At 29.0% G+C, this 12183-nt stretch overlaps 1 protein-coding gene across 2 annotated transcripts in view; it reads left to right on the forward strand.

Annotated features, from left to right (window-relative positions):
* Window positions 1–12183, forward strand: part of LOC143237185 (uncharacterized) — a 40361-nt gene that overhangs the window by 22072 nt on the left and 6106 nt on the right. For both annotated transcript variants that reach the window (XM_076476164.1, XM_076476165.1), the window contains exons 9-14: window positions 136–235; window positions 1026–1160; window positions 2565–2720; window positions 5045–5123; window positions 7931–9702; window positions 10132–10216. In XM_076476164.1, the coding sequence (XP_076332279.1) occupies window positions 136–235; window positions 1026–1160; window positions 2565–2720; window positions 5045–5123; window positions 7931–9702; window positions 10132–10148 (2259 nt within the window). In that variant the 3' untranslated portion in view covers window positions 10149–10216. The remainder of the gene's footprint in view (window positions 1–135; window positions 236–1025; window positions 1161–2564; window positions 2721–5044; window positions 5124–7930; window positions 9703–10131; window positions 10217–12183) is intronic.

The following is a 12183-nucleotide window of genomic DNA, read 5'->3' on the forward strand; positions in this document are numbered from 1 at the left end:
AGTAGAAAATCCCAAACTTAAAGAATAGAAGTATTTGTAATTAGTGTACTGTCAGTTTAGCAAACCATGTCTTTCACATTTTGTATTCTCTTTTACATAAGAAAAATTATTTAGCATTGTGTTTTTTGACAAAAGAAAAAACCACCAGTGATCGAAGATTCCAAGCAGAAAGAATTCCAAAATAAAGAAGAAGAGTTAGAATGCATAGTGGAGAAAATATTTAATGGAATGGAAGGTAACTTTTAATTTATTAAGAAAGTGACTCCAGTTTGTAGTTTAAAATGTTTCTGATAATGCAGATGCATATATTTGTATGTTTGTGAGATATTGAAAATAATATAAAAGTTCTGAGAATTGTTTATTTTTGTTATTGAAAACACGTTTCTACTGTTTAGTGCTTCTTCAATAAAAGTTAAATACAAAGCATACAGTTCTAATTAGTTGAAAATATTGCATTCTGACCCACATTTTTGTAATTAACAAATAAAATTTAAATCCTTAAATCAAAATTTAATTATAACAAGTTACTTAGTTGTTAAAATAATATTTTGATAGGCTTATAAAAAGGCAGTTATGACCAAGTTGTGTCTTGGTCACTGTTGTTCAGATTACTAAATATCTTTTTATTTTGCCTACTCATGAAGTTAAAACCACTCAGAATCTTACCATACAGTGCTACAAAAGCCATATGCTTTTATGAGTAATTTTTATGGGTGAGAAGTTGTGTAAAAGTTTATATTTCTCAAACACTTGAAACAGCTCCTAATGAGAACTAAATTAATAACAATTAGAAAGTATTACTATTTAATGGCATAATATATTAGACCACACACAAAGAGGAATTATTTCATTCTTAACGTTTCATATTTTCATGACAAACAGCAGTATGAAAGACAGACATTTGTCTGTGACAGATATTGTAGAAATAATTTAAAATGTCTTAAATATATCAACAAAACAAACAGAAGATTCCACTATTCAAATAAGCAAGCTCAGTTTAATCGGTAAAACAAAATATATAACAGAATACCGTGGGAGAAATGTGCAGAAAGTCCATGTTGGGGGCCATTCAAATGAAGAAGAGCAACTGGATGATGATAACTCACAGGCATCCCCAAAACAGGAGGAATTCAGTGCAAACAGAGCCTTAAAGTCATCTAGTAAGTCAAGTTTTGTTTACATTAGCCTTTAGTTAGTTCAAAAATATTAGTTAGTTATGTTCAAAAGAAAAACTTGGAAATGAAATTAATTTTTTTGTTACTTTTTATCTGTTTAGTCAGAACTACCAAGTTTAAAATAGTAAAGTTTCATTAAGTGTACTTTTTTATCTGTTCAGTCAGAACTACCAAGTTTAACATAGTAAAGTTCTATTAAGTGGTGAAATATTTTTGTTTTCTCTCTCTCTATCTCTCTCTGTCAAAAAAAACTATATGATAAATACATTTTTTCAAACATTAAAAAAATATTGATTAAATGTTGATTAAACATGTATTATATTTTTTCTAATTAACGATAAAATATAAGAATAAGAGAAATGAATATTCCCTGTTCCTAAGTGCATTTAAAGTACAAAAACTGATCTCTTAGTTATATCACTATAAGTACATTTTTATTTTAAACTTTTGTAGTTAGCTTTATCTGAAGAACAGAAATATACAGGGGGTTGATAAAAAAGTGGCCCCTATGAAAAGTTTTGTACTTCATTATATCATTTATTAGATAACAGAAAAAAGTGTAAAACTATGTTTTAGAATGCACATGATGAGATTTTTTCAAATGTGCTTTCAAATCCTAATTTTAACACTAGCTTTTGTAAAAACCTAAACTTTTCATGATTTTAGTTACATTTTCTTACAGAAAATGTTGTGCACCTGCTGTAGTTTCTTGAATCATTTTATTCCAATTAGACTACAAAACAATCAAACTAAGTTTCTCTGCAATAAACATGAAACTCAACACAAACCAGATTCACAAGTTAATATTTAGTCATCATTCTCTTGGATTTCAGTAATGTTTCACACTGACATGTCTTGATGAGTTTACAGATATTCCCAAGTGATTGACTGCTATCCTTCTTTGAGTACTTCAAAAAGTTCATCTGTGTTTGGCTTGCAATCTTTTGTTAATTGATTTAACTTAGCTCATACATTTTCAATAAAATTAATAATGGTTGACCTAGCCATTCTGTAACATCAATTCTCTTGTTTCTAAGATATCTTTTAACAACTCCACAGTTGTAAAGAAACTTCTTTGATCATTTTGTAGCTAAATGGAATAAGAAAAGGTAACTAAAATCATGAAAAGTTCAGGTTTTTACAAAAGCCAGTTTTAAAATTAGGGTTTGAGACCATATTTGAACAGATTTCATCAAGTGCATTTTATAAACATATAGGTTCACATATTTCTATGTTATCTAATATAACAAATTAACAACATTTTCAAAGGGGGGCACTTTTTTTTTGTCCATTCCCTGTATCTCGTATATCATTAGCATATAAACATTTTTTTTAAACTCTATGAAAGCATGCTTATTTTAATGGTGTTTCCACATAATGTTGTGTTAGATGGAGGTTTAACCCAGTTGTTGACTAGAATTCGTCAACAAAGAGAGGATCTTGCAAGACAACACATGGATTATTTGGATAAACAACACTGGCCAAGAATTGATCATGAAGAAACTAGACCTTTCAAGGTTTCATCACCATTTTTAGATAAAATAGGTAAAGGACTTATTTTTTAACATAATTTGTAGATGAAAATTTATTTTTAACATAAACTGTATGAAAGAAAAGTCACTTTATGACCTCTCCAGTCAAGGAGTGGTTTGGAGAGGTAACAGTTTTACCTGATATAAACAAGTGTGGTTATGTTAGTGTGATAATATTAGTCATTATTTGTAATAAAACAGTGTAAAGTTAAAATAATAAGTAGGTTACAAATACATAGCTGTTCCTTTTCTTCATTGTTTTCTAGCATTAGTTACCTAATGCAGGACAATATGTATGTATATCTTCACTTTCATGGCTTTTGAGTTTGTTGCCATTGGGTTATAATTGCTCATGCTCTGTCAAGAATATGCTTTGAAAAATCAAATTCAGTCAAAATTAACAGGAAAATTAATTTTTTTGTTTGTTGTAAGTTTCCAGCTTTGTTAATTATGTATATTTTGTGTTTTATACATACATATTTTGAATTTTGAACAGATTTAGAATAATTTGATCAGAGTTGATATTTTTATGATTCCCATAAACAGTTATAGCTGATTGACTGAAGAAAGTCATTCTCTCATATGTATAGTTTGTGGGTCATGTGAAACATGAAACTCATTCTTTATAATTATGCTAATTCCAACATTTGTGTTTTGTTATTTATGTTTGACTTACTGGTTTAGATGCATATTTTATACACATAATACATGTATTGTATAAATACAAACAATCTTTGGTTGTTCCAGATCTATCCAAACTGCCACCTTCCTAAAAATGAAACTTTGTGCATGTTAAAAGAGTTGAGAGTGATTGCTCTGTTATGTAGTCCACATATACGTAGTCAAATTTCTGAAATTCAAAAGTAACATCAGTAACATACTGTTATATTTCTCTCAAAACTACTCAAATTTCTAACAGTTCTGTCTACATATTTAGGAGACATCAATAACCTAAGTCTGCATTTTTGCTGATTAATATAATTGGTCTAAAGATTGATTGATTTTTTTAACAGTTTTATATAGATAATGGGAAGCTTCAGTAGGCTATGCCTGTTTCTTCTAGTTAATAGAATTGATCTAAATATTAAACTTGGAGTCCCCAAGTACAATATCTTTAATGTTATGTAATCTTTTCTCTTAAATGCATCTAGAAAAAAATTAGTACATTTACTTGTATAGTTTTTATCAGTATACTTTCATATACAAGTTGTTTTCTCTCCCATGGTGGGTACATTTTGGTTATCTGTCTATGCTATGCAAGTTTAATAATGTAGAAATTTATTAAATTTTAATATGTTCTGTACTTTACTGGCTGGATGAGGTCTCTGAAATGTACTGTATAACTGAATGGTAGTTCAGTTATAATTACACTTAGTTATTTGTGCCATATTGTTTTCTGTGCTCTAAGTACAGGACATGCTAGTATAAATGATAACATGAGAGAATGCATTATATGTATTTGAAACAAGACTAACAATTTGAAATCGAAGCAAATTGTTGTTTGCAACTACTACTAAGCCTTTTGTCATACTATTATAAAAGATACTTCCCCAATCTTTTCTTGATTCAGCTTTAGTCTTCATAAACTAATGCTGTGTTAGTAGATATTATTAATATTTTTGTGGCTATACTTTCTCAAATGAATTATAGATATGTTTGATTAGAAAAATGCTGTGAAATTGTTTTTGTGTATAGTAGAATTTTAATGTTCAGCAAAAATTTACGTTGGTTTATTTTTGGATACTGAAACATGATCAGTTGTCTTCAAAGAATGAGAAATGTTTTATTTTTTAAGAAAAATTGAGTCAGTTAACACTTAAAACTTGTATTTAAATGTGTTTAAGCTTCTGATGTGGTAGAAATGGAATCAAACTTTGTTTCTAAACACAGTTGGAAACTTGTGGTGAAGTACATTGAAAAATTGTCATTCTGTAAAAGTTTTATAAATCCTGAGGCTGTAAGTAAAATATCTTAATGATACATTTTGGCTTTCAGTTTATAACTTTTGTGATATTTTGATTAGAATTGTTAGTTTTTACTTTGATCCAAGAAGTTATGATCCAGAGATAGATCTGTTTTCATCAGAATAATTCTGAAGAAATTGTCAAAATTGTTTGAATAAAACATGTAGAGAAATACCTGAGGAACAAATTTGACTGTTATTTAAGGATAAAAAAGACAGTTATAGGTATTTATATTTTTTGTGTATTGTAAAAACCAGTTGAAAAAATATACTATGAGACTTGCAATTCTTTTTTGAGTTTCATAATTTAATTGTTAAACTCTTAGGAATATGTTAATATATATATATATAATGTTTTCTTTTTTGTCACATAGACACTGACCAGGTCTCTGAGACTGAATATATTAATATACCAGGTTTTGATGTAACAAAAACATTAAAAACAGAACAACCGTAAGTATAAACCTAAACAATTGGAAACTTTGTAAAACTCACTTGATATGAAAGATATAATAGCCCACTTTCTGGTTTGTTTATAATTTGTGTGAATTTTCAAGAAGTATTACTTGTAAGAATTACAGTAAATTCCAATTTTAACAATTTCATTCAAATGTTTCTTGCACAAAAAAAATTAAATATTTCAAAGTTTATCCTTAATCTATTTAACTAAAAACAAATGTCATGATTATTTCAACTCTTTTTATTTTACTTGTTTTGTTTGTATTACTTATTTTTGTGTGGTGTGTGTACTTGCTTATTCTTAATTCTCTATGAAAATGTTTGAAATAAGTAAAAGAAAAAAGAGAATCATTAAATTATGTTTTAACTGACACGTCATATTGCAGTTAAATGAAGAGAGAGAATAAAATTATCAATTATAATTACTAACTATAGCTTCAAGAAATATTAGCATAGTATTATATTTCTTTTGTATTTCAGTGATTTTTATTTTTTTTTATTGTCTGCTTCTTCAGTTTTCAAAGCTTGTTTTAGATAATAACCACAAACACATTGATGTAGAAATTAGGTTTTAAAAAATGTAATATTTCACTTTAATACAAGAAGATGTTTGACAACTAGTAACAACTTTTAGAGTTATTAATTTGTATTGTTAGTATAACATGTCAGTTAAGGCTAGAAATTTAGATAATAGCATATGTAACTAATTATAATTCAATATACTGTTTCATCATAATTTTAAAGTCTTGTAATGAAATTCTACTGTATATAATATTATTGTCACTATTTATCTGAATAAGCTTCAACCCTGATGATTAGATTAGGAAGTAAATAATATATTTATTTCATAAGAGCTGCCAAATTCTATACATTATTCTATTCTTGTTTCAATTTTTTTTTATATCTGGAATGAAACTTTTATGTTCTAAATGGTAATATGTCAATCAGTTCACAATAGCCTCACAAGTTTTGATGACTGTGTTAACAAAAAGAGGTGATCCAATTGTTATTACTCTTTATCATATATCTTTTATTTATAAAACAGGACAGAAATGATTTTATGTGCATAGTAGTAATTTCCTTCCAATGTTTTGGAACTTGCAATAAGCGAGCAAGACTTTATGTAAGTTATTACAAGATCTGCAAGTTTGTCCTGCTGTTATACTTCACTAATTGACTCATCCTGTTACTGATTAAATATTTAATAGTATGTTTGTAAGTCTTATACAGGTTATTTTCATAATGTATATCTAACCATTTCAAGACCACTGAGCACATTTCAGGTGTTGAGTGAACAATTGCTTATCAGATTTTAAAGTTTAAATATAAATGGTAATTCTAATTACTTTAATAATTTTAAGTGAAAATAAGTTTGTCATTGTGTGACATTTATTTAATATAATTTGCCAAAAACAAACGTCATGTTTCTGTCCAATTCCTTCTCCTCCCTTCATTTTTATGATGTGAATCATTGCAACTAAATAATCACTAATGAAACATGAGTAAAGTTTAAATATCTTTTGATAGAGCAAAAAAAAATAGTTTTGCAGTAACTTATGGTGTCTCAAGAAATTAGTTACTTGAGTTCTTGCAGAGGCAAATAAAGAAATCTAATGGGAAGTTTAGAAAACATAAAAACAAACTATAGATCTGTTGGTGTTTTTTTCGTATAGTTTCTTTAGATGTTATTTTCACTTCTGGAAATGTTTGTATATTCAATTATATCTGTTTGGAAGCTGTGGAAATTTTCTTCAACAATAAAACATCAGAGAAGTTTAGTTAGGTTCAGCAGGTATAGTAAGCAACATAAAAATATTCTGATGACTCTTTCCTTATCTATTGAATATTATTGTATTTATTCTATTCAAACAAAATAAATAAGTAAAACAACTTATTATTTGTTGAAAGGAAAGTGAATTTATTAGATATAAATTACTCTCTACCTGAATATTATATGGCCTGATAATGGTAATGCCATTATGATGGATCAGGTCATAGGTCACTGTGTGGTCTTTGTCAGTTTTCACCATGCTTTTTATGATTTATAGCCAGAAATGTTAATTACTTCAACTGGTAATATTAAGTACCCAAAGAAATTAATGAAAATCAAGTCAAATTGAAATTAACTAAATATATAAAATGGAATTTTCTAATCAACACTAAAAAAAACAAATGAAATTTTGAGTTCAAAGAAATATTTCTATTTATTTTATAAAGAGAGTGTCTTCTGACAAATGTTTGGAAATTTTATAACGTAATAAAATTATAGTAAAAATTACATCACATTACACTAATATTTTTAAGCTGCAACTAGACTATTTAGTATATAAGGAAAACAAAGTTATATCAGACACACCATCAGTCCTGAAAGCACTCTTGTGTTTGAATGGTAATTATCTTTATGATTTTTATCATTCAAGCTCTTTCAATGGTAGGAAACAACTAACAATATAATATATGTCTAGAAGTTTATATTCATTTTACCACCCATACTTAATTAGATAATTGACTACATATATTTCATGCAGTATCATGAACTGTCTTAGCTCATACAATAAAATTAATATTACTGTGAAAATGTTATATTTTACTTTTTCCTGCATTCATGTACAACTAAAAGCTTGTCTTGTTTTTACATAATTACTCATACTATGTAACTTTGTTATGATGTATGATGATGCTAAACTTGCATCTTTATAGTGTAAATATAGATATGATATTTCTGAAACTGATCTTTGAAAATTTGCTCTATGTGTATGTATATATACATATTAGATATAATTGTGTTTCTTATTTTCTAGTTTCGTAAAAACAAAAAAAGATGATAAACTTATAGTTGATCCAACCCACCATACTGTGAACAGCAATGACTTAGTAGAAGAAACTCAGCCAACAAAGTTTAAAACCAAAGTTCTCCACTTCCCTCCAGTTGATATTGAAAGTAACAAACAAACAACAAAAACAGAAGTTCCTGGACTACAAGATCAGACTGTTACTGTAAAACGGAAGGTAAAATCATTTAAAAAACATGACGACATTCCAGTACCTCTTGTTAGTGTTGAGCCTACCATAGCATCTGTTGAGTTTCCTGAAAAAATTGCTCCAACATTTCAAAGTGTGGGTGAAAAACCAGAAGAAGGGCAACAAAAGATGAATTATGATAACATACCTCCTATTCAAACTACTACAACAACCAGCAGTGAGAGTGGTTTGCAAGTTAAATCCAGTCATGAAATACTGCTTACACAGAAAATGAAACATAAAAAAACAAAAATATTTTCAGGAAAGACAGAGTCTCCTGTTGGCTCTGAAACCAGTTATATGTCTCTTCCAGAAGGTTATGGAATGTCAGATTTTAACCTTAAAGAAATTCCAGATAATATCTTTGAACAGAAAGTGCATTCTAAAGAACAGTTACCTACCTCAGAAGAAAGAATTTCAATTATTAAGAGTAAGTCAGATTCCTCTGAAAAAAAAGTTGTATTTGGTTCTTTGCAAGATACATCTGACTCAAACAGACTTTCAGAATCACATGAGAAAATACAAATAGATTCTGGAAAACCATTCATTTATAAAGAACGCTTATTTCCCTCATTGGGTGATCCAGATTCTATAGTTAACCTTAAAAAAGAGTATATTCGAAAGCTTGCATCAAAATATTTTAGCATTCCAACAGACTTTAGAGATGGTACTGGTGATCCTCGGGATAGTGAGGATCATGAAAAAGAAACTCCCACACACCATAGATTTCCTTCTCCACAAAGAACTGACGGTACTTCTTCCATTAGCATTAGTTCAACTAATACTACAGAATACAGTACATCTCCAACAGCATATACAGACAGAAAATTGGAAGAAAAAGGAGACCTGGATACTATTCCAGAAACAGTTAACACTTATTTTTGTACTTCAGATTCAAATGAATATACAGCTGCTGTTGTGTCTAAAGAAGACAACAAACAGATGAGTAAAGTGAAACACCTGAACATAGAAAGGGTTAACACACTCAGTGTTTCGCAAGAAACTGGTTATTCTTCTTTATTTGATATCACCACATCCACTGCCTGCGAGCTTTCTGACAAAAGTATTTCACCTTTGATATCTGAATCTAAACCAAGTGCAGTTGGTAAAATGCAAAAAATATCTCAACAAGAAATAGAATTACTTTCAACTGATTCTTCAGTTCCAGATGATCAGACAGAGACTACAGACTCTGTTGTTGTAACAAGTGCACCAACACTTTCCAAAGACATAGAAATTTATTCTCAAACTAATCGTGAAGGTTCAGAATCAAATGAAATTGGAATATTGGAATGTCTTGATGCCCTGGCAAGATCTAGCCTCTTGGATGCAACTTATCAAAGACAACGCCCTCCACCAACAATTAGTCGAGTACCTCTTGGGGAAAACCTTGTGCTTCATGAATTAAGTACCATTTTGGAAGTTGATACTCCCTCAAGCTCGTACATAAAATTAAGTCCAGAAAAATACTCATCTGTTTTTTTCATATGGTTCCCAAGACTCCTCATCTATTTCCACCTTCGAGACAGGACTTTTAGATTCAACTTTTCTGGTATGTTACCCCTGTTTTTCAGTAATTTATATGTTTACTCTTTGTGATAAGAACTGAAGTCAGCTTGATCACAAAGACTGTCATAATGGTTCATAAAATGTGTCTTGATATTATTCAAGTATTTTTTCACAATAAATTTAGTTATGATACTGGGCAGAAAATAGAGAAATTTTAATCAATAAGAACTTTTAAAACTGGTTAGTAGAAAGTCTTGGAAGAATGTATGAAAACATAATGTGTAGTATATTTCTGGCTCTACAGATGAACTGAAATGTTAAAATGATTTAAACTAGATTTATAGTTTAATATTTTGCTTGAATTGTAAATATTAAAGGGATCTAGCATAACTGATGTGTGTAGAACACTGAATAGATTCATCAAAAATACAGTCATAAGCTGTAGTTTATGTTACTTTTTCATGTCATGTAGGATCCAGACAAAGTTGAAGGAAAGTCAAAGAGTGCTGATTTATTCACAACTAAAGAAAGCCAAAGTGAATTTGGTTATTCTGAAGGTAACTTTTCCAAATGTATCTGAGATTCATCAGTTGTTGGCTATTCTTGTTTTAACTTTCAAAGATCTTCATTGAATTTGTGGGAGAGTATTTGTACATTTCATAATATTCTTGATTTCGAGTTGAAAATAATTTTAGTAGTCTGTGATAAGTTAACAAGTATTGATAGTCGAACATTTATCACAGTTAATAAAAAACAAAAATTCTAATTTTTTTTTAGATTGTGTGAGTTTAATAATGATATAATCTCTCGTATAAACCAATGACATATCCTTGTAGAATATGATGCTTAATATTTTGTTATGTGGAAGGCTTGAGCATCAGTATAAGTTTAAAATATAAAATGTCTGAATTTATTATCATTAGAATTTTGCAGTGTTAAATGAAATATCTTGCAAACTGCCAAATGTGTTGCATGATAGTATTACAGTATTGTTTTGGAATATTATGATTAATTAGAATTTTTATTTAAATTAAAGTTTTAGTTTTTGCTCATAAATTCATCTAGTCCTTAAGGAGTTAACACTTTCAGTATTTCACAAGAAACTGGTTATTTTTATTTATGTTGTATCACCATATTCACTATCTGTGAGCTTTCTGAGAAAAGTATTTGACATCTTAATCTGAACCATGCAATGAATAAAAAAACAAAGATTTCCAAAAAAAGGATATCCCTTTTATGGAAATTTTAAATATATAAATAATGGGCAGATTGAACTACTACCAACTTTCTCAAATGGAGTTCAGTATGTTATACTAAAACAATTTTGAAGTCTTACCACACATGCCTTCCATATTGCCACTTGTGATCATGTTCCGTCTGAGAGCCCTGAATTACAGTTTCCATTGCAAAAGCCATTGTCATGAAACTATTGTCCAAACCTGCAGTTGGATGAATATTTCCTAGAACTTGTGTGTATGTTGTTTGTTTAGTTTTTCCAGATGATCATTGCTCTTGAATGTGTCCCATACTGTTGCCTGAGACACATAGTTTCTGTTTTTGCCCTTTGTATTCATGGATTCTCATTTTTAAAATATGATACACTTTGTTTACTATGGCTAGGTTATGACTTGTTACAGGTCTTTTTCTGCATGCTCCAGGTACCCCAAGTTGATTCATATTTCATTGTTTTCCCATGCAATTAAGTATAAGAGACATCCTTGTCTTGGAGATTTTGAATACCATATCTTGTCATAACTTTGATTTAAGTCTATTAATATCTTGTGTAAAAAATGGCTGTTACATACCCTGTTTAAATGTGATCAGTTCTTGGTAGCATAACACTATTTAAGAAATACCAAACAATGTTGAAATGTAGTCAGTGATGTCAAGAAAACCCACTTGTACAGAAATATATATGCAAAAACGGCTTGTTTGGGTTGAGAAAATATTTTACATAGAAGAGCAAACAACATTTCAACCTTCTTTGGTCATCGTCATGTTCACAAAGGTTCTTTGTGACCCAAACGAGCTGTTTTTGCATATATAAATGTTGAAATGTAGTTCTCATACTTGACATTCTTCTACAACTTTGTATTAGATGTTGTTCTTTCATATCTTCATTTGCTTATTCAACAATTTTTGGTGTAATGTACTCAGTCCTTAGTATTGGAAGTATGTTTTTCAGAAATTACTACGAGTATTATGGTACATTTACAAAAATTACTAATACATACTGGAAAATGAGCAGTTGCTTCTCTTGTAAGATTACATATTTATTGTCTGAATCTTATAGGGAAGCAGTTGTTGTTAGCTACAGTAAGCATAATTTTAAATATTTCTTGCTGCAACAGTTATTGCTTGTTAAGGGTTTCAACAAGTTTTGAGCTGCTGGGTCACTTTGAATAGACAATTTAATGTGATTATGTGAACAAAGTAATCAGATTATTGTAAATACAAATTAACTGATTGTTGTAAAAATAAATATAAGTTTGTGGCATGGTTCAAATTTGAAACTTGTAACTTG

This window comes from Tachypleus tridentatus, chromosome 13, assembly GCF_004210375.1.
Source record: "Tachypleus tridentatus isolate NWPU-2018 chromosome 13, ASM421037v1, whole genome shotgun sequence".
Lineage (NCBI taxonomy): Eukaryota > Metazoa > Arthropoda > Merostomata > Xiphosura > Limulidae > Tachypleus > Tachypleus tridentatus.